This window comes from Sciurus carolinensis, chromosome 9 (assembly GCF_902686445.1).
Source record: "Sciurus carolinensis chromosome 9, mSciCar1.2, whole genome shotgun sequence".
Classification (NCBI taxonomy): domain Eukaryota; kingdom Metazoa; phylum Chordata; class Mammalia; order Rodentia; family Sciuridae; genus Sciurus; species Sciurus carolinensis.
In genome coordinates this window covers 73,295,912-73,318,633 of record NC_062221.1, presented here as the reverse complement: position 1 = coordinate 73,318,633, position 22,722 = coordinate 73,295,912, and the positions used below count along the sequence as shown (strand labels likewise).

At 37.0% G+C, this 22,722-nt stretch overlaps 1 protein-coding gene and 1 non-coding gene across 4 annotated transcripts in view; both read left to right on the top strand.

Moving 5' to 3' along the window:
• The first annotated feature begins 699 nt into the window (after positions 1–699).
• Cfap91 (cilia and flagella associated protein 91) overlaps positions 700–22,722 on the top strand; it is a 60,655-nt gene continuing 38,632 nt past the window's right edge. For all 3 annotated transcript variants that reach the window (XR_007110335.1, XM_047565560.1, XM_047565561.1), the window contains exons 1-8: positions 700–871; positions 4,252–4,328; positions 4,773–4,927; positions 6,092–6,175; positions 7,277–7,333; positions 12,555–12,736; positions 17,841–18,018; positions 21,874–22,031. Coding sequence is in view for 2 of the 3 variants with exons in the window: in XM_047565560.1 (XP_047421516.1) it covers positions 751–871; positions 4,252–4,328; positions 4,773–4,927; positions 6,092–6,175; positions 7,277–7,333; positions 12,555–12,736; positions 17,841–18,018; positions 21,874–22,031 (1,012 nt within the window). In the remaining variant the exon portion in view is untranslated. The remainder of the gene's footprint in view (positions 872–4,251; positions 4,329–4,772; positions 4,928–6,091; positions 6,176–7,276; positions 7,334–12,554; positions 12,737–17,840; positions 18,019–21,873; positions 22,032–22,722) is intronic.
• Positions 16,137–16,210, top strand: Trnaa-ugc (transfer RNA alanine (anticodon UGC)). Its single transcript has one exon. It is a non-coding gene; the product is annotated as a tRNA-Ala (tRNA).

Here is a 22,722-nt window from a genome sequence, read left to right as displayed (position 1 = left end):
TTTAAGTTTTGCTATTATAAATAGTTTTTAGAAGCAGAGTGAAGGCCTGCAGCCCTTCCTCGCTGATCTAATGCCCAGGGCTGAGTAAGGGGCAGCAGTCTGAGGATTAAGTTACTGTCGGATGCGCATGGGATTACTGTGCCAAGTCCCAACACTGGGGCGCTTGAATTCCTCATCTCTCTCACAAGTCCCCTGGAAAGGGACTTTCTGAAATGAAAGCACCCAACTATTCTAGAAGGTTCTGAGACTTTCCAGGGATTTCCGAAAGAGATTACAGGCTAGAACTGGCAAATCGCTGTTAGAGTGGCCTTTTCCTCAGCTTCCAGCGTCGACCCTGCGTGGGAGGCTAAAAACCTGCGGGCCGCCTCTAGCAAGCTCACTGACTGGGATTGAGGCTGTCCCCTCCCACCCCTTCCCTCCCCGCTCTTCCCTTGCTCCTTTAGGTTCTCCTCTACTAACCCGCCTCCGGGCTCCTCACGCCCATTCCTCTCAGGCGCCTCTCCTCGCCCCGCCCCCCATCCTCGCCTGGCCCCTCCCCTCTAGCTCCTCGCCCCGCCCCGCATCCTCGCCTGGCCCCTCCCCTCTAGTGCCTCGCCCGGCCTCCCCGCCTGGCACCACCCTTCCAGCGCCTCGCCCCGCCCCTGATCCCCGCGCGCCCTTGGAGTGAGGGGAGGTTACCATAGCTACGGTGCACACAGAGACTAGACCTTCCTAGCTTGTCCAGGCTGGCGGGAGGAAAGAGGCAGCACCATGAGCCACGTAGTGACCATCGAGAAGCCCCCGACTGGCCCTCAAATATCTCAGCAACGGGGTTGCGAGAAGTCGAGGGCCAGGGGCTACTCCTCCAATCGAACGTACGATTTCCTTTATGGTAAGACTGCCCCAGACCCCGCTCGTGGGCTGTCGACTCTTAGGCCAGGTTGGCCTTGCAGTTGGTAGGACCTTGCCAGGGGCATGGAGAACGAAAGACGAACCTCTGGATAGACTCCCTGTCCGAGGTTGTCCATTGTTAGGCGGGGGCAGCATCCTTCAGGTGGCCGAAAGCTCTGGTGCGCTATGACTCGCAGAGCACCGCTCGGTGCCACCTTTCTCCTTGTCCCCCTCCTCAGATAATTTGCTCAGACCTGAACTGTCTTCCCGAAGCCTAGTTCCGGCGGGTGTCCAGAAAAGTATGGAGCGATTTGCGGACTTGGGTATTCATGCATATAACGTACCCGCATTCAAACTGCATGCAACGCCCAGCTAAAATGATCTTCCCGCTCTCATTCGCTGGGCAGCTCCAAATTTTGCATTGTAGGTAAAGAGATTGCAGATTATCTCACTTGATTTTAGCGTTTTTTTTTTTATTAAATTTTTTCTTATCCATTAAAACATTGTTTAAGAACCAGGTTCCTCTAGGGCTAATAAAGTTCCAGTTTACTTTAATTCCCCGATTTTCCACTTGTGTTCAAACTCTTTTGGACCTTAAATTTCTATTCTATACATTTTTGTTGCCTTCTCAAGTCTATTTCAGGATGGTACGTATGCTAGGTACTTCATATATGTTAATTGAATTACTGAATTCACTGTTAGGTTTGTTAAAAAAGTTAAAACGTGATTTTTTCCAGTTTTGCCCTCAGTAGCTCCAGCCTTTGGCGTGAATCTAGCATATTTTCCAAACACGTGGCGTTGCCTTTGGGATTCCCAGAGTTGTCTTTGAATGGTAACCTGTAGGGTACCCATTTACTGGATAGAAGCTGTGTAATGATTGCGTACATATTCTAGCCAGTGGCTTTCTTCATTCACTCTTGGTTTCCTCTTATGAAATAAATCTAGTAAAGTCCCGTAGACATATCACTATGTTGCTTTCAAAGGTTATTTACAAAGGAAGATAAACATCTTCAATGAAGACAAAGGATTATTAAGCTTATTGTTTGTTTTATCTCTAAGTGTCTCTTTTGCAGAGAGATTGCTAAGTTTTTTCATATCCCTTGGAAATCCATTTATAATAGGTCAAGTAAAAGTTTGTGTTGTAACAGTAAAACAGGCAGTCTCATGCAAGAGAAAAGTATAATCAGAACAGTCTAGAACCTGGACAGGAAAAGTAAACACTAATGTGCCATTTTCTCCTGCTTTCTTTCTTTGACCTTATGGTCTTTTACCCTATCAGCATTGCCAGATTTAGCAAATAAAAATAGAAGATGCACAGCTAAATTTGAATTTCAAGAATAACATATAATATTTTAGTATAAATTTTCCATCCCATGCAATATTTGAGACTTATTTATATTAAAGAATTATTAATTGCTTATTTGAAATTCAGATTTAGCTGGCTACTCTAGCTCTTTGTATTTTATCTGGCATGTGCATCCTTTCCATGTATGTGCTTCCTTTTTCCATTTGACTGCCACTTTTGTGTGGATTTCTCTTTCTAGGACAGGGTTTGGCATAGTACTATAAATGACCTCTTGATCCTAAAGCTCACCACGGATTGTATAGAGTTGAGTCTTCATTTATCTTAACTGAAGACTTAACTGAGAAATAAGATTGATGCTGACCAGCCAGTAAGTTTGTTGACTTTGGGTCTGGTTTCCATCTGATAGAAAAAAACTGTGGTGAGGTAGGTATGGGGGTCAGGGATACAAATATGAACACCTCCAAGCTCCTTAACTGTTACCTAAGAAGCCCTGTGGGATCTAGTCTTTTGGTAATTTCCCTCACTTTTTACCTACTGTTCTTTCCATCATTCTGCTTCATTCATTCTGGTCTCTGTCATTCTCCAACATATCAGTCATGTTTTCATCCTAGGGCCTTTCATCTAGCGATTTTCTCTCCTAGAATGCACTTCCTCCAAATATCCATATAGCAAACTCCCTCACCTTCAATTTCTTTACATGTTGTGTTCTCAATGGAATTTTCAAATTTAAAATTGCAACCTAGTCTACCTTACCCTGATCTTCTCTTTTTAAAAATGGCACTTTTGTTATCTTCTAAATCTAACATATTACATAATTCCTCGTTTATTATGTTTGTTGTTTAATATGTTTCCCATGAAGTTAGATTTTAAAAATCTTTTTTTTTTTTAATGTATGTAGTCCAAGCACCTAGGACATAGCTAGTCAAAACACATTTGTTGTATGAAGGGAAATGGGAGCCTGAGGCCCTAGAGGATTTTCAGTCTTGATGGAAATATCAGATGACTACATCCAGCAAGTTGTTCTTGTTGGGTAACCACAGAGTTGTTAGGTTTTAAGAATTGACTCATATTACCCAAATTCAAAACAGACTTACTTCTAAAGTCACAATACCAGTTTATTAATTTCTATGAAGAAATATATGTCATCCAGTTGCTAGGGTATTATTTCCCCAGAGATAAATCTACTTGGGAAATCAAGTGTCTCTCTAAAGTCTGCTTTTGAGTTCAGTGTCAAATTGGTTCATTTTAATGGGTGATATGATCAATCACTAGTACTCTTCATCATTAAAGATATACCTAACAAGTAAGTTCTTATAATAGCAGTTTAATCTTCTATTGAACTTCAGAGAGATAACTTAGGCCCATCATCAGTGTACAGTACTTGTACACTTAAGGAGTGCATTCTGAAGATAGATGGTCTTATTTGAGGTTGATAGTTCCTTACCATGTCTACCAATTCTGAGGCACCATATTTGCCTCTTCTCAGTACACTGAATATAAAAAATAGTATCTAAATTTATTGTTTCTTTCACTTGTAAATGGGCATAGTGTTTATGTATGTATAACATCTTCCCTCTTGAAGTATTTTCCGGACTACCTAGACCCAGAAAGAAGTTTGTTCATAGGAAAGAAGAGAGCTTTTTAGGATATTGTGCTTGTAAAAATGCTCCACTTTATTTTTGCATTCCAATTCCATAAACCGACTTGGACTACACAGTAAAGAGGTGGATCTAACAAATTCTCATTGGTAGATAGTATTGAATAATAGGGCCATTAGCTGTTGCAGAGTTAGGCAATATCTAAACTTTCTAATTTGTTTTCCAATTGAGAAATTACAAGCCAGGCATGGTGTTACATACCTATAGTCCCAGCTACTATGTAGGCTAAGACAGGAGGATGGTTTGAGCCCAGGAATTCAAGGCTAGTCTGGGCAACATAATGAGAACTCCATTAAAAAAAAAAAAAGAAAGAAAGAAAAAAAGAAGAAAGAAAGAAATTATGTTGTTTTGCTAGTATTCTCACCCAAGGAGAATATATTTTCTATTCCTTATGCTACTTTATTATTTTTTTCTCAGATCCATTGTTTATTGTGTCAAGTGAGAAAGACCACATGCGGGCAAATATTCAAACCACCCTGATTGGAAGCCGACTGGTATGTCTAATTCATCTACTAAGGCAACCTAATGAATTTGAACTATCTAGCATGGCTAACCACTTTAATCAGATTGACTAATCATCAGATCTCCACTGAATTTTAGGGTCTGCAGAAGTTGCTTTGCTATGTTTGTCAAGGGGCAAGGCATCTTGATTCTTGTGAATAAAAGAGCCATTCGTTAATTTATTTCAGTTGAGCAAATGCAAGTAGTCTGAAAGCATATGCAGTATGAACTAATTCTAGCCCTGCCACATAAATGGTCATTGTCATAAATTTTCTGGGCATCTTTTTAGCAACAGTCTATTGCATTTACCAACAATTCTTTCCCCAATATTCATTGTGTACCATTTTTAGAAAGTTTACAATATAATTAAAATGCTTTAGAAAATCTGATGGTGTAATTGTGTCCTTTTTCTCCCTTCTTGCCTTTCTTAACATTAGAAAAAAGTTCCCAGATTTAGAACCATGTTCAGTAACCTAATCCATTATCCAAGATATTCCCAGTATTGGAGCAAGTCCGATCCTGTCCCAGCCTTCATCAGTCGAGAATGGAGGGGACTTGAGCAGCACAAAGAAGTCCTCTGGCAGCTTGCCACGTAAGTGTCAGTGGCTCCAGCTCCTAAGAATACTTGTGTGTTTTTATTTTTTAAAATTTTGATGTATTTACTCTGCATTACTTAAAAATGTATGGTTGTAATGTTTACCTGGGCCAAATTATCTTGTTAAAACCTTTTTTTTTTTTTCAAAAAATAAGCTTGTTTAAGGAGCAAGGGTTGTACATTTATTGGTTAGATGTTCTCAGAAGGTTGACATGAAAAAAATATATATGTAAATCACTAACCTACAAATTATTATTTGTGAGCAAACTTCTTATGGAAATATCTTGATACTGATTTTTTTCAGAGAAATGTTAAATTGTGTGTGTGTGTGTGTGTGTGTGTGTGTGTGTGTGTGTGAGAGATTCATGGTGATAGAACTTAGGGCCTTACATGTGCTAGGCAAGCATTCTACCATCGAGCTACATGCCTGAGAAATGTGAAATTCTTAACTAAAGCATACTCAATTCCTAGATTTGGGGTGAGAATGCTTTAAATTAAGACACTGGGAATGTCAGAATATCTCAGGGAACTGGGGAGCTTGCTTGGGCTAATGACCCCTGAAGCCCAAGTACACAGTAGTTTCTGAAATCATAGCTTGTTTGTCATCTGCAGGGAAAGACTGGTATGCCTTCTGAGAATTACCTGAAGTTTGGCAGGAATATATGTACAGTCATTGAAAACTTTCCACCAAAGATAGGAATGACTGAGTTTTTGTTACTTTGATCCATCTTAGAAATTGCAAGTGCTGTTTTCTGCTAGTGTCTAAAATATTTTTTGGAGAATTACAGCCAAAACACCTTACTTTTGAAATCATTGCTTTTCTTAGAATTACTTACAAGTTCATATTTAGTAAATTAACAAATAATAATGCTTCTGGAATTTTGTTATCCTCATGTGCTTTTAATTAAAAGTGGGTGTTTTTATATGCAGGATTTCACAAATATACCAATTTCCAAACCCTTACTCCCTGTTACTAAGGCCTTGTTTCCTGGCTTACAGGAAATAATCACGGATAGTCTAAAATCTAGGACAGTTAAGTGCATGATATAGAAGACTTCCCTGTCACTATGAAATACTCATACTCTATAGATGTAGAAATGTTAAGTAGAAATTATAGGTGGAAATAATACACTTGAATAATATTTTCCTGCTTCCTTTTAGAATGGGCACTTCTTTTCAGATACCTAAAGAAATTAATGAAGATCCTGATGTTACTGGAAAGAATCGCTATAAGTACTTTGACAGGTACCAAGTAATGGCTAATGAACATTTAAGGCTTGACATTCCCTTTACAATAATGATAGCAGCTATCATTTTAAGTTCATGCAGTACACCAGGCACCACTTTAAGTGCTTTACATACATGTTGTCTAATCTTTACAGCAGAAATGTAGCATAAGATATATTTTACCTCCATTTTACCAATAATGAAGCTGAAACTGAGAGGAGAAGCAAATTACTCAAAGTCAATGAGCTAGCTAGCTTGTGACAGAGCTGAGATTCCAACTAAGCCTGCCTAACTTTAGAGGTACTAATTGCAACTAAGATTGTATATTTGCAAGCAAAATGGAGTCATCAATTGAAGACGGCAGAGATACCATGAAATTGTAGAGCAGGGAAAATTGTTTAAGAAGTATTCAAATGGTCAACGTTTGCTCTCTGTATGAACATTGCCAAAACCGACACAGTAAAAAGATTCACTTTATTTCATCTGAGACTAATGTCATGTAATAATTATATACCCTAATTAAAATGAGATGGGAATTTTCCTGTAGGTGTTATGTAGGTTAAAAAAACAGCCTTGGTACCACATCTGCATAAGTTTCTTTGAGAAAGTAAACTTCTAATCCATGTTATTATTTATGAGCAGCTGCCTTATGAAACTTTTCTGATGCTGACTTTTTCAGAGAAATGTTAACTTCTTAACTCAAGCATATTCAATTCCTAGACTTGTTTGGGAGGAAAGGGGGATGCTTTAAACTAAGTCATTGGGATTTTCAAAATGTCTCAGGGAACTCAAGAACTTGCTCTGGGGCTAATGGCAGACTCAAGTAGAGAGCATTTTCTAAAATCGTGGTTTGTTTGCCATTGCAGAGAAGATACTGGTGTGCCTTCTGAGAATGTACATTCATTGGCTGTGCTCTACAGCTACTGAGTCTGCTGGGCCAGACCAGAGAATGTGCATTTTAAATGTGAACCTTCTTCCTTCCCTCAGTGATTTTATATATGCCAAAGTTTGAGTATTATTCTTACAGGGATATTGAAAGATTTTAAGAAACAGGTATTAAAATTAGAAGAAATGCAAAATGCAAAATTCCCACACATCTGTTTTCCTTTTTCCTCCCAGGCCCTTCCTTCCCTTTTATCAACATATGCCACTCAATGTTGTTTTTGCAGCAACCAAGTAAGTGACCATTATTTCAAAACTCTCTTTTGATTTGTTATTTACTTCAATGTTTGCTGTTAGAAGATAGTTCTCTAAATCAATATTTTTCAAACTGCAAATCATGAACATTGGAAAGTGTGGAATTTTCTAGTGGGTCATGAGAAGCATTTAAAAAATAAACAACAGAATAGAAAATAATCGAAGTATCAGACATATTAAGGAGAGTTGCTCTTTGTTATACCTTTTAAGATAGATATATGCATGTTTTTATGTATATAATGATATATAAAAATATATATATAAAACGTATTTCTTATTATGAGTTGTTGTCTTAGTCCATTTAAGTACTATAATAAAATACCACAGAATGGGTATTTTATACATAATAGAAATTTATTTCTCATAGTTTTGAACACTGGGGTGGGGTCCAAGATCAAAGCACTAGGATTTGGTGTCTGGTAAGGACTTGCTCTGTCCTTACTTGGCTGGAGGAGCAAATGCTATGTTCTCACTCTGTGAAAGGTGGAAGGACAAAAAGGACCTTAACGTTAATTACCTCCCACTCTTTTGTAAGGTACCAGATCCACTCATGAGGACTCATCATTTCCAAAATAGACCCCACCTGTCAATATTATTAAAATGGGAATTGAGTTTCAACATGAAGTTTGGATGAGACATATATTCAAACCATAGTAGTTATGATTAAGAGAAAAAAAAGTTGAAAATTCTTTAAATGTCCTCTTTTGCTTCCCTGAAACACACACTTATTTGATGATGATTCTTCAACATTTTATCAGGAAAACTAATAAATTAAAGAATTTTTTGGAATCCTAGAATTTTATATTTTAATAATCATTTAACATATACAAGGCAATGTGATATACAAAGATAAGTAAAATATAGTTTTCTTGCACATAGAATTGAACCACAGTGAGAGAAGTAAAATTCAAGGGCTGAATCTGGGACAGATATCTTTAATTTTTTAGGGTCAGGCAGCAGTTTAGGGAGAGCATTACATTGAAAGTCTACCTTTTGCTACACTTTTTCCTGTGTTAATATACCTTATTATTTCTCTGTGATGAAAAAGAAAGTCCAACATATTCATGATATGTTCAGGAAAAGATGCCTTTTTTTTAGATTTCAAATTCTGAATAGAAAGGTGTTTAGGACTAGGCTTCAAGCAAACATTTAAAGGATGTAGTTATTCTTAATGTGAATAAGACATATGTTATAAAATATATATAATCCTCAAAATAAATGCCAAATAAGATCCTACTTCTCCCTTGATTTTTTTTTTAAGACTGTGAGATAGAGAATAGATTCTCTGCTCTTCCCAGATGGAGCAACTTTGTCAGGTGCCAGCTTATCAGGGAGAGATGCAGACTTGTATGAAATGCTTTGTGTGAGCAAAGGGGGAGCAATGAGATGGGTGGATCCCTACAGATCTCTCTGGCAATTTTTTAGAAGCAGACTCATGGACCTTTTACTTTGGAGGTCATAGTTGCCTCTCATATAACCATTGTTAGATTATAGAGAGTTCAAGGCCTACAGTGCTTAACAACATGTGTCTTCTGCTCCTTCCTAAGTAACAATGACATAGGAATAAACATTCTTTCCAAAAGATAAACCATGACATTGGCATGCTCAAAGTTTTTACTATAGAAGTTTTAAAAGAATGAATCAGTATTTCTGAGCAAAGCCATCTCTGAATCCTGGCAGGTTTGAGTTTCTGAGCAGTGAAGAAAGTGCCACCTGTGTTAGAAGGAGCAGCTGGCCTTCTCCAGCCACAGCCTTTTCATGACTGGCTGTTGAATCTTTTGATTCTGTGTAAACATCTTGGCATTGAGAATAAGAAGTTAATACTCTGAAAACATTCAATGAAGTCCCTCTTTGTATGCCCCTCTGTTGGATCTGGGAGAGAAAATCTAGAAGACTGGGTGTGGCAGACAGTGAGGGCCCCTGGTACCTGGGCTGTGGGAGAGGAGGAGGGCCTACAGAGCTGCAGTGGCTGCTGCCAGGATTACCAAGCCAGAGTATGTGACCAAGACAACAGGCTGGAACAGAGCAGGGGTCAGGTCAAACAGAAAGTAGGTGGGGGAGTTTTTTGGGTCTGAGTCCTGAGGAGGAGGTTGAAAGAGATCATTGTTCTTTCTCATTCATATTTTACACTCCGTAAAACCAAGTGGGGGGAAAGCTTAGGTTAGAAAAATAAATCAGTTAGAAAATTATGTATTAAATGCAGGAGTCCTATCAAAGTAGCATTCCTCTATTGCATCCCTTTCTTGGGCACGTCTACAAAGACACTAACCATCAGAAAACTTTGTCAGAAGAATTCATTAGACCTTATCATAATTTGAGACCTTATCATAATTTGATAAAATGGTCCAAATGAATAATTATTTATTTTGGAATAAATATTCTCTTTTAAAAATTTTTAAATGTTTTAATTAGTTTTACATGACAGTAGAATGCATTTTAATCATCATATATAATAGAGTATAATTTCTCATTCTTCTGGTTATACATGATGTAGAATCCCACCAATCATATAGTTATATATGTACACTGGGTAATAATGTCTGATTTGTTCTACTGTCCTTCCTGCTCCTATACCCCCTCCCCTCTTTCACTCCCCTTTACCTAATCTAAAGTAACTCTGTTCCTTAGCCCCATGGTATGATAATAAACTTTCATGTAATCTGGAATGGTATAAAGCTAGTTATTTTCTCAACTAGGATTTTATAATAAAATTATTTCTGCTGAAAACTTAAGAAGCCATAAATACCTATATTGTCTACACATGTTAGGAAATCACAGCAACTACTGGAAAACTGATTGCAAAGTATTTGTTCCTTCACAGGTTGAACCTCCAAATAAGTACTTCTTTCTAACTGGCTTGAAATTCCTTTTTTCTTAGAGTTAAGTCGTTGAATATGCTGTACTACCTCTGTTCTTTAAAATGGAAATATCTTTTTGTTTTTGTTCTGTTTTGTTTGTGGTGCTGGGGATCCAGCCCAGGTCTCACACACAGCAGGCAGGCACTCTACCACTGAGCTATACCCTTAGCCCCTGGCCCTTATCTTTAGTTATTTATTATTTATATAATTTAACCAGTGCTTCTACTAACTGGGAAAAAAACTTTTTAAAAAATGAAAGTGGCTATTTTTTTTCCTTTCTTATTTTAAAACAAACACACACACATGTTCACATGTTAAAAAAGAAAATTTAGAAAACTATAAAGATGAAAAATTCTCTCTGCAGTTCTCTCCAGAACTATTACTATTATTTTTCTTTTGGCCATAAAACTCAATTTTTTGTACCAATTACTATTATTGTGTTATATTTTCATCTAGGCATTTCTCTATGTATAAAAGTACAGTTTTTAAAAACGTAAAATTGGAATTCTATTATATATTCTGTTTAATAGTATCTTTTTCCTGCTTTATAATGAACCATGAATATTTTTGCATATTTGTAATTATAGATTATAGTATTACTTTGAGCAGTTGCATAAATTTCATTATGAATGTGCCATAATTTTTAACAATTGTTCTTTTGCTTGCGATCATCTAGGTTTCTAATTTTTTACTCTTATATGGGACTTTGTGAACATACATATGCATATGAATCTTTGTACCCTTGTACACTTGTCAAATTATTTCCCAGAGTAAATTTCTAGGGGTACAATTGCTGGATCAAAAGGTATTTAAGGGTTTGCTATATATTGATAAAGTACCTGTCAGCCAGTTGTATTTGTATTTCCCGCTGTTTGTATTTCCATCAATACTTTGCAAGAATGCCCATTTTTTCATAACTTCATCAATGCTAGGTACTTTCAATCTTTTAAAAGATTTGCTTACATAATAAAATAACTTCTCTCTGTTTTGATTTACTTTTCTTTGATTGCTATTTATGGTTCATTATCTTTTCACCTGCTAAAAGTTTTATTTTTTGTTTTGTGTTTGTCTACCATTTTTCTATGGATTATTCAATTTTCTTATTGATTCATAAGGGCTCTTTATGTAAAAGACTTCTCAACTTTTTGTCATATATATGCACAACCTATTTCCAAAACCTGTTTCCAACTTTTTCATTCACCTTTTAAAATTGTGATAGCTTGAAATACAGAAGTTTAAACTTACTCTTCATTCTATGACCATTTCTTTTATAGTTTCTGATGTTTGGACCACGCTTAAAAAGACCTTTACTCAAAGATGATATAAATATTTTCTTAAATTTTCTATTAGTGGTTTTTTTGTTTTGTTTTGTTTTGTTTTGTTTTGTTTGTACTGGGAATTGAACTTAGGAGCACTTAGCCACTGAGTCACATTTTGTATTTTAGAGACAGCCCTTATTTTGTATTTTAGAGACAGGGTCTCTCGCTGAGTTGCTATGGTCTCGCTAAATTGCTGAGGCTGGCTTTGACTCGCAACCATCCTGTCTCAGCCTCCCAATCTGGAATTACAGGTGTGCCCCACAGCGCCCAGCTCTATTAGTGCTTTTTTTTTTTTTTTTTTTTTTTTTTTTTTTTGGGTGCTGGGGATCGAACCCAGGGCCTTGTGCTTACAAGGCAAGCACTCTACCGACTGAGCTATCTCCCCAGCCCCCTATTAGTGCTTTTATAGTCTCATTTTTTACTTTACATTTTTAAATGATCTGGGGTTAATTTTTGTGTAAGGGATTAGGTAAATTTTCCAATTGGTTAACACCAAGTTATCCTGGCATTAATTATTAAGTCATCTATTCAGAAAGAGGCAGGCCGGCTGACTGACAAGCTTGCTTCCTTCCTTCTCAGAAAACATCCCTTCTCTTTCCGCTACTCCTGTATTTCTAGAGAGAAATGACTGAAATTGGTGTGTGGGTGACTGAAAACAGAGAAGAAACCAGGGAACTCAGCAATTCTGAATAGGTCCAGAAGTACTGTACAACATCCTAGAATCCATCTTTTATAGCTCTGTACTCCAGCATTGCCCAATAACACCAGATAAATGTACACTGTGGGGTGTAGACCAAGGCATTTATTCCCACTCAGTTTCTAGGCAGAAGTGAGAATAAGAAGATAATTCTAGCAGGGTTTGGGAGCATAATCCTGGTTACAGTAGATTTATAACTTTGTACCTATCAGCATTTAAAGGGTAAAGGGACTTAGTGAAACTGAAGAATTTATTTCTACATGATTATATAGTACTTTAAATGATCATATTAAGTCTCAATTTTTAAACTAATTTTTTCCTTTTAGGACAGAACCATATATTTTTCCTCCTGTTCCTTCTAAGTACCCAACCATCCCTTCGAAATCTACTGTGGGCACTCAGACTGTTTATAGGGATACTGATGTTCAAACAGATCCATACTCTCCAGAATATGTAGTATGCCAGGACACTATCCCTGAACTCTTGACCCTGGCTACTCTGACTTGGGGTAAGTTAGTAATTCTCTTGAATATTTGTAGATGACAGTACAATCACCATTCACACTATTGAGTTCCAAAAATTACACACATACAGGCAACTCTGGCTTATAGAGTGAAGAGATAACCCACAGACTGAGAGAAAATATTTACAAATCATATATTGGATAAAGGGCTAATATCCAAAATATACAAGGAACACAAACTATTCAATAACTAGAAAATAGTAAGCCTAGTAAAAAGTGGGCAAAGAACTCTAGTAGACATTTCTCAAAAGAAGACATACAAATGGCCAACAGATATGTGAAAAATGAAGACGAATTCCAGAATGCAACGTACAGAGGTAAAGCAAGGTAAAAGAGTCATGGAAAATGGCATTATAAGCTTCAGAAAGTGAGAACAGAAGGAATGATAGAGAAGAAGTGCAGCAAAAGATAATGGTCCAGAATTCCCCAGAACTGCAGAAAGGCATGAACCCTCACAAAGAAAAATTGCACTGAGTACTGAGAAGGATAAATATTTAAGAATTCACATCTACTGCTAATAGAATAAAAAGTACAAAAACTATTAGAGAAAAAAGTGAGATTACCCACAAAGGGTTAAAACCAGATTGACATTATGTAGTATTATATTTAAGATATGGTAAGGTAATTTCAGATCTAGAATTTTTTACCAGCCAAAATATTATTAAGGAATGAAGGTGAAATAAAGAAATTTTCATACATAATAAAGCTATCTTAAAGGATATTACAAGGATTAAATAAATTCGTTTATGGAATGTGCTTACAGCTGCAACCCAGAAATTTCCTAGGTGTATACCAAAGAAAAACAAACACATAAAATATGGTATATTCTACACAATGGAATATGTATATAATAATGAGAGTAGAAATACAATTATATATAACCACCTGGGTGAATCTCACATATATAATGCTGAAGAAAGATGTAAGATAGGAAAGAGCACCTACATTGTGATTCCATTTATATCAGACTCAGAAACAACAAAAACTAAAGTAATCTGTTAGGCATGAGGATGACTTCTCTTGGGGCAGGTAGATGCTGGGAAGGGAGTCTGATCGGAACTCTACAGTTTGGGTAACATTGCATTCCTTGATCTGGGTGCCATTATAGGAGATACTCGTTTTTCACCTTTCTGTACTTACGATATGCATTAATAAAAATTTTACAAACAGATGTATGAAAAAAGACATAGTGAAAAAGGATGACACTCAGGACAAAAGTTGAGTCCTCATCACTACGTACCAAGAACAGTGGCAATCGTGCTTTACATTTCTAACTCATTTAATCTTCACAGCTTAAGTAAATAATGGAATTAAAATCAGAAATTAATAACTAGAGCTTTGAAAAAGGCAAAAGAAATGGCTGTTAGGACCATAAAGTGATTTTTTTGATAAAGTCTAATGATAAAACCAAGCCTCTTGTAGGAAGCATCAAGAAAAATGATGCAAATACAGAGTATTAAAGGATGTAAGAAATGTAAGAGAATACAATGAGTATCTTTTGCTGTATTTAAAAACATGCAATTTTTAAAGAAGTTGGTTTTAAGAATAGATAAATAACTAAAGAAAATACTTGCTAAGAAGAAAAAAATCTTTATAAGAGCACCAGGCCTAAATAGTTTTGCAGGTGTTTGCCACTTTTTCAAGGATCTCATAAACTCTTGTTTTTGCAAATTCCTTTGGCAAAGAGAGAATGAAAGTTAATATGTTTATTGTATGAATAGTTTATATTTGACTTGAAAAATTGAATAAGGACAGTACTAGAAGGGAAAATTACAATCAATCTTAGGTATAGAATATATGCAGAAAATTCTAAATAACATACCACCAATCAAATTTTGCTGTATTTTAAAAGGTTGACATTGTAACCAAGTGGGTTAGTCAGCAAAATTCAAGTTTTTACAACTTCAGAAAATCAACCATGTAATTTATAATTTTAACAGAAAAGGAAACATGCTTCATTGGATGCAGAAAAAGTATTTGATAACATTCAGTGCTCATTCATGATACAAACTCAAAATAAATTGGGAGCAGAGGAAACTTAGAAACTTAATAAAAAAACATCTCTACAATCTTTAGTAAACATAATACCAAAGGCAAAACTCTGGAAACTTTATCCTCAAAAAAAGGATACCCTCATCTCCACCATCTCATAGCAATGTGTAGAGAAGATCCTATTCTAGAGTTTAGTGAGCTGGGCTATGATTCCTGCCCAGCCAGGGACATTTAGAAGTATGGGTGGTATTTTTAAATGTAATAATGATTAAGAAGTGCTTCAGGCCTTTAGCATATGGAATGGGGTGTAGGGAATAATTTGGCACGGACACTAAACATCCTGTACTTCATGGGACTGTCTCGTACAAGAAGTCACTGTCTGCCAATAGCACCTTGGTTGAGAAGCATTGAATCAATGCAGTAAGGTAAGAGAAAAAAAAATTATGAGAATTAGAAAGAAACATCAAAATTATATTTTCAGACAAATGTGCTTGTTTGGAAAACCTAGTAAAATAAATTATCAGAACAAGAAAAGAGTTGATTATGAAATCAACAAACACTGCTAGGTTTCCTGTATGAGAGTAATATCTAATTAGCAAAATTATTGAAGAAAACACATTTGTAATAGCAACAAATGACAACATACCTAGGAAATCACTTAATAAATACATTTAAGGCATTTATTGAGAAAATTATAAATTGTTCTTTAAGCTCAAAATCAAGGATATGTTTAAAACAGAGACACACCATGTTTGTGAACAGAAAAATTCATGCTTGAATAGATTTGATTTCTTCCCTGAATAATTCATACCTTCGAGCAATTCTAATTCAAATTCCTACTCCGAATATAACTGTGCTTGTTTAAATTTATATTTTTTCTCTTCTTTTTCCCCAAATTATATAATAGCAACAAGGACAACAGAACTCCCACAAACTCCATTTCAGGAAAGTAAAAATTATATATACTCGATGAACTACTAAATATTTGTAGGGACTGCAAAAAGCAACTAAGATTAGGCAGAAGCAGTGTGGGAGGAAGTGAGGAACTTGGACTCGAGGAGGAACCAGCAGGGAATCTCAGAAAGCATGAGCAAAAATATACTTCCTGAGGGTAAATTTGACAGTATCCTGAATTAAAATGCTCACGTTTTATGATCTGACTGCCAGACTCTCGCATTTCCACTTCTAAGAATCCTAGAGAAACTCACATATGGGCACAAGGAGACCAGTACAGGGATGTTTGTTGTGGCATTGTGCATAATCAAAAAATTAGAAGCAATCTAAATGTTCATGTGAAAAGACGGCTTAAATTGTAATGAAGTCCTAGATCTCGCTAAATGAGTATGGCCAAGCCCCCAAAACAAAGTTGAATTAGAAAAACAAGTTTGTGTGCTGGGGATGTAGCTCAGTTGGTAGAGTGCTTGCCTTGCAAGCACAAGGCCCTGGGTTCAATCCCCAGCACCGCAAAAAAAAAAAAAAGGAAAACAAGTTTCAGAATGATATATCATGTAGTACAAGATGATGTATATAAATATTAAATAAAAGCAATATGACTTTTATTTATATATAGTTCATTTTTGGTTAATATTTGAACCAAATCTGGTTTCTGGTTCATATTTATTTTTATTAGAGAAAGAGTGTCCTGGAGTGCATAAAAACATGAAGCTTACACGAAGCTTAGACTGCCGTCTTCAAATCCTCATTTCTGCTTTTTACCAGCTGTGATCTTATATAAGTTACTTCTCCTATGACCCCTCAGTCTCTTCACTTGGAAAATAGGAGTAATTATATTTATATGATAGGGCTTAATGGAGGATTAAATGAATTAAATCAGTGTATGGCATTTTTTAAAAATCTTTTTTAGATGTTGATAGACCTTTATTTTATTCATTTTTTTTTTAATATGTGGTGCTGAGGATCGAACCCAGTGCCTCACTTGTGCTAGGCAAGCGCTTTGCCACTGAGCCACAACCCCAGCCCATGCATGGCATATTTTAAATGCTAAAGAAATGTTAACTTTATATTGCAAGATCTAGATATATAAATCTGTATATAAAAATACTAAGATTGGAAGGAGAGTTGCAAATTTCTTTTGTGTTTACTTTGAGAAAGGGAAACAGGCATTGGGGCTTGATATGTTGGCAAGCTTTATTTTTATTTATTTATTTATTTATTTATTTATTTAATTTATTTTGCGATGCTGGGGATCAAACCAAGGGCTTTGTGCTTGGTAAACTTTATTTTAAATGTTTTAATTTCTTTGGTTAGAACAGGTAAAATATATGAGACAAAATGTGTATGCAGTTGTTAAATCTGAGTATTGAAAGTTTTATTTTCGTGCTCTTTTGTTTTTAAAATTACTAAAGAAAACTCCACACAAAATACACATTATTATATATATATATATATATATATATACATATATATGTATATAAACGTGTGTGTGTATTATTTTGCACATGGGTTTACAAGTTTCTTTACATACACTCATAAAGCAAAAAGTGCATTGACAGTATGCCCACTGTGATTGCTTCTGGAAACAAAGGGCAGAAATATAGCACTTTATCCTTTTCTATATTATACTAATTTTAAAAACAAGAGATAGTAAATTCCTATATGATGTGTTCTTTTACAAGTGTAAGTCTAACAAAAGATTTGAAATAAAGCATAAATTTTATAAGTAGCTTATTATATTTAATAGAAATAGGACTTATTTATTTCTTTATACTTTTCTATAATTATTTTTAAATGAAAATAAACCAAAGGTTGGTTTATTGGGGTTCAGTGATCAAAGGAAACTTGTTTTAGTCCCCATTTTCTTTATCGACTTTTGGTCCCAGAAAGATGATGGACTAAATCAAGGTCATGTTTAGAGGTGCTCACCACATCTTACATGGCTCAGTTATGAGCAAGAGGCAGTGCAGGGCACCAACAGCACAAGCCAAGAGGCATATCTGGAAGGCGTTCCTGTATCATGTTGTCCTGTCACAACCCTTGAATTTAGGGAAGAAGATCGGAGCTGAAAGGGAGTAAATTATACCCTGGCACAACATGGACTTGCCCTCTGGTTTCTAAGGTGGGATGTTTCATCCTCCAGGTCGAGGTCTCCCAGCAGGACAGGCTGAGGTGGAAATGATAGAACGAGCCCGGGAGAAGCGTGCTTGGGAAGCCACTCTTCCCCCTCTGGATGACATCCGCCAGTTTGAGAAGAGGAGGAGGATGATGAATGCAATGGAGAGGAAGGAGTGGGCCTTTAGAGAGCAGGAGATTGAAAAGTATGTTACCTACCATCCAGACACTTATCCTGTACTGATGGGAGTTATGTTTGTACCTCTTTTCATCTGTAAATCAGTTTCCCAAATGCCTGGGCCTAGAAGCCATCTCAACCTATGGAGATAAAAAATAGGGTTTCTGGTTCTTTCAGGAGCAATCTCTGCCTCCTGATGTACTGTAGAAGCTCTCTATAAATTTCTCTCCAGTAACATGAAAAGGTATCATGCCCTCCTGGTGTGTGAAGTTTAGCATGGAACCCCAATGTCAGCAGCTCCTTCAGAGCATCTCTGATTTTTCTTTTAAAAATGTTTAGATGTTGATAGGCCTTTATTTTATTTATTTATATGCAGTGCTGAGAATCGAACACAGTGCCTCACACATGCTAAGCAAGTACTCTACCACTGAGCCACAACCCCAGCCCTCTTTATTTTTTTTCACAACCCCAGCCCTTTTTATTTTTTTTCTTTAGTGTCTATCTAGACTGTTGCAGAATCTTGCTGACTTCTTCAGAGCATCTTTCAAACTCTCCCTTTGTGTTCATTCCCAGTGCCACTGTCCCTAGGCCTTGGTCCTTTTCCTCACCCACGGACCAGCCTCCTAGTAGTCCTGTCCCTTAGTCCCCCAACACTGGATTCACAGTCAGGATGTCAGGGGTTATAGCTGTAGGTGATGAGGCATTTCCTATTTGAAAGGAAGAATTGAAATGCTTCCATTAAAAGATGAGCATACATGACAGTATGGATAAATAACAATATGCCAAGGCATATCAGTCATTGTAACTGACATATTTTTGGTAATGAGATTATTGCTGATATGTAGAAAAGATGAGAAATTATAGTACCAAAAATTACAACTCCCTAACAAGCAAGAAAGGAAGGATACTTGTTAAGGTTGTCCTTTGTTCTAGGCCATGCTGAAGCCCTTATTGTTCATAGCAATGCTACTAAGGCCCCTTATATACAAGGGAGTTAGGGACCAAGAGAGTTAGGGACTCAGCTTGGTGGAGAATTCAAAATATGTTCTCCCCCAACCCCCACCGAACCTCCACAACACCTTCTTATTAAGCCTGAATCTAGAATATGTGATGTGTTGTTAAAAGCTTGCAATTTAATAGAAAATAGTGTTTGGGAACAAAGTATGTGTCAAGCTACCCAATCTTGTCTGCAAAAATTTAAATTCATTGCTATACTTTGGAAAGGAATGTCTTTTTCAGAAGATATTAAAAATATTAAAAATTTATCTGGTCAGAGTAAGGACATCTGAGAAGGTAAGTACTTCTGTTATACTGAGGACAGTTTTAATATGCATATTTTGAGACCCTCCTGTGTGCTGGGCTTTGTGCTGTGAGATGGGGGAACAGAATGACCGGGAAACTGCTGTGCCCAACAGAGCTCGTTATGGTCTCCTGGGGCTGGAGGTAGGAATATGGGCAGAGGATGAGACAAAAGACTCTCAGAACAACTCCTCTCAGGCATGTTCTACCAGCGATGTGCTGCTTTCTACACCAAGTGCTAGGGGAATCCAGGTGAGAGAACAGTATGATGTGTTTGAGAAGGGTGATTTGGAAAAGGTAGCTGCTGAGCTGGGTGTTGAAGGATGTGTAAGAAGCCATCAGGTGGGCAGTAATATCAGTGATGATGATGATGATGACAGAGAGCAAGTAACCCTATAATGTGCTTACAATGGGCCAAGCAGTGTTTAAGTCAGTAGTTCTCAACATGTGATCCATAGACCAGCAACATCCGCATTACCTGGGAGTTTGTTAGAAATGCAGATTCTCAGGCCCCATCCTGGGATGTGGGACCCAGCAATGTGGGTCCTACAAATTATTCTCGAGCACAATTAAGTTTGAAGACTACTGCTCTTGCTCTTTGTATACACTGACTCATTTAGATCTCACAGCAACCCTGTGAGCTGGATAATATTATCTCACTTTTACAGTTGAAGAAACTAAGGTAAAAGTGGTGAGGTTGAAAACTTGACCATGGGGTGCTTAAGTGTGGGATATGTTCTGAGAAATGTGTGGTTAGGTGATTCCATCGTTGTGTGAACATCACAGAGAGGGCCTCAACAATCCAGATGGCAGACTCATCACAGTGTGACTCTTGATGCAATCAATGGAGATGGGAAATGGGAGATGCACGAGGATGCTTCCTGCATAGCACAGCATACTGTCTTACAGTAAACTGATTTTTTAGAAGAAGTACACCTTAAACTAATGATAAAAATATAGTGAGTACACAAATCAATAACATAGTTGTTTATTACCATTATCAAGTACTGTCCATAATCGTATGTGCTGTGCTTTTATATGGCTAATGCATAGTAGGGCTGTTTACACCAGCATAAGGTAATGTGTTGTGCTGTGATGTTGTGATGCCTGTGGCATCACTAGGTGATAGGAACTTTTCAGCTCATTATGATCCCATTGGACTACCATGGTAGATGGGTTCACCCTTGACCTAAGAGTCGTTATGCAGAACATGACTGTATTTCTCGCTCTAGAGAGAAAGGTGGCAGCAGGCCTGTGTCTTATTTTTAAAAGTGCCTGCCTCCCCATACTCATTTGTCTTTCCTGACTCTCCCACGTGTATTCACTTTAAAAAGCTCTGCTGGTGTGACATATTTGTGCTCTGTAGTCCTTTTGGCTGAGGCCTAGCTCCTCCCTGGTCTATGTGGCAGACCCCAAGCCTCGTTTATCCACTATGCTCTGCTGACTTCATGCCTCCCTCCACAAGGAAGCCTTCCCCTGCCCACTCCACTCCCCTGCTTGTCTTTCTTCTCCCACGGAGGCCTTTTCATTCTTCTAGCCTAGAATTTATCTCCTTGCATTGTACATGTTGGTTTCTGTGCCTTTTCTGTGAGCACAATGCTTCCTGAGCAGCATCTTTTCTTGCACATCATTGTTTCTGGCCTCCTAAATATTTGACAAATGAGTGAGAGAATAAATGAATGCATAAATTTTTAAGTAGAGTAAAATGTGCTTTCAGAGCTCTGTTTTAGGAAAGGGAACCTTGACAGCTATATGGAACAAAGTTTGGAAGGAGGGGAGACTAGCTGCAAGGAGTCCCAGTTAGGAGAGCGGATATAAACACAAGTTAGGGAACGAATGCAAGAAATGGTTGGAGGAGGAATCATTGGCAGAGGCAAGAAGATATAAGAAAAGAGGTAGATTTCTTGGGGATCAAAATGAGTACTTTTTTTAGTCAGTCAAGGGACACCAGGAATTTAAGCAGACAAAGTCTGGTTCAGAAATATCTGAGCAATCTGAGCTGGGGATATAGCTCAGTTGGTAGTGTTTACCTCACAGGCACAAGGCCCTGGGTTCAATCCCCAGCACCACACACACACAAAAATTATTTGAGCAATCATCTGTACATAGTCGGATACACCAGGAGAACACTTAAAGGTAAAGGGAGGGAAACAGATTTATTGAGTACTTACTATGTACTGGGCACTGGCGTTTTCAGATTCACTCTTAAGAGAGCATGTCACACCTCATTTTCTCTCACTTTCGCATTCCTTAACCCTCCAGCAATACATACCACTCAACCTGGAACCATCCACAGACTTCTTGATCCCCCAGAAATCTGCCTGGAGAGCCCTTCTTTTACCCCACCTGCCTGCCATACCATTCTTCATCCTTCACAGCTATATCCACACATTGTTATCATGTTGGATTCACTATTTCCCTGAAGTCATTGGTCACATTTTTGCTAGAGGGATCTTTTAGAAAAGTATATTAAGATGATGCCCACTGAGAAGATCCCATTTGTAGCAACTATTCTTGTGTTCTCTAGTAGAACAACGTATTTGAGATACTCTATATGTCTTAATGCTCTGTAATTAACTTGAAGACTGCAGGACATTCGCCTGGAAATTTTAAAAGAGCTGCTGAAGAAGCGTGAAGAGCGTCAAAATGAATTGGACATGAAGCACTTGAATGCCAAGTGGTGTAAACTGCAGGAAGCAAAAGAAGCCAAACTGGCACAAATCCAGCACACACATATATCAAGTAATGGTGTAGTATGATGAAGGAAGAAAATGGAAAGGGGGCTTTGTTCTCTGATTTAGCTATGATAAAATTCTGTTTTGGTCCTAGTGAATCAAATAGGTAAGGGATGAGAGCCGAGTTATTTTTCGAAGGTGGAGGAAAGTCCCTCTCTACATAAGCGACCACCTCCTAATAGGTAATTAAGTTATTGATGTTATGGAGGGGGTGAGTGATGGTTCCTCATATTCATGCTTAAGGCCCTGGACAGAGTCCTGTTGCTCAACTTTTTTTTCCATTATTGTCCCCTAAAAGTAATCTTTGAAATATACTTTTTTCCTAATCACAACTCTCCAAGAAATTTTAATACCACTGACTTCTTATATAGATGTTTATGTTCTTCATATGTATTTGTACTTTATATATAAAAATAGGAAATATATGGCTTACTCTTTATTCAGAGCGGGATTAAGAATGACTATAAAATTCAAGTGAAAATTATTTAAAAATTGTAAATTATTAACATTTAATTGTAAAACTTTACTCAACTGAGAAAGTTTTAATGTCATTTATTTACTTAAAAATTATATTACCTTTATATGCAAATCAGCAACTGATATGTATACAAGTAACAATCACCTATTAGTTTTCTAACAAAAGAAAAGCAATTACAAAAATTAAATTACTACTTAAAAATTATTTTGGTGAACTTAAC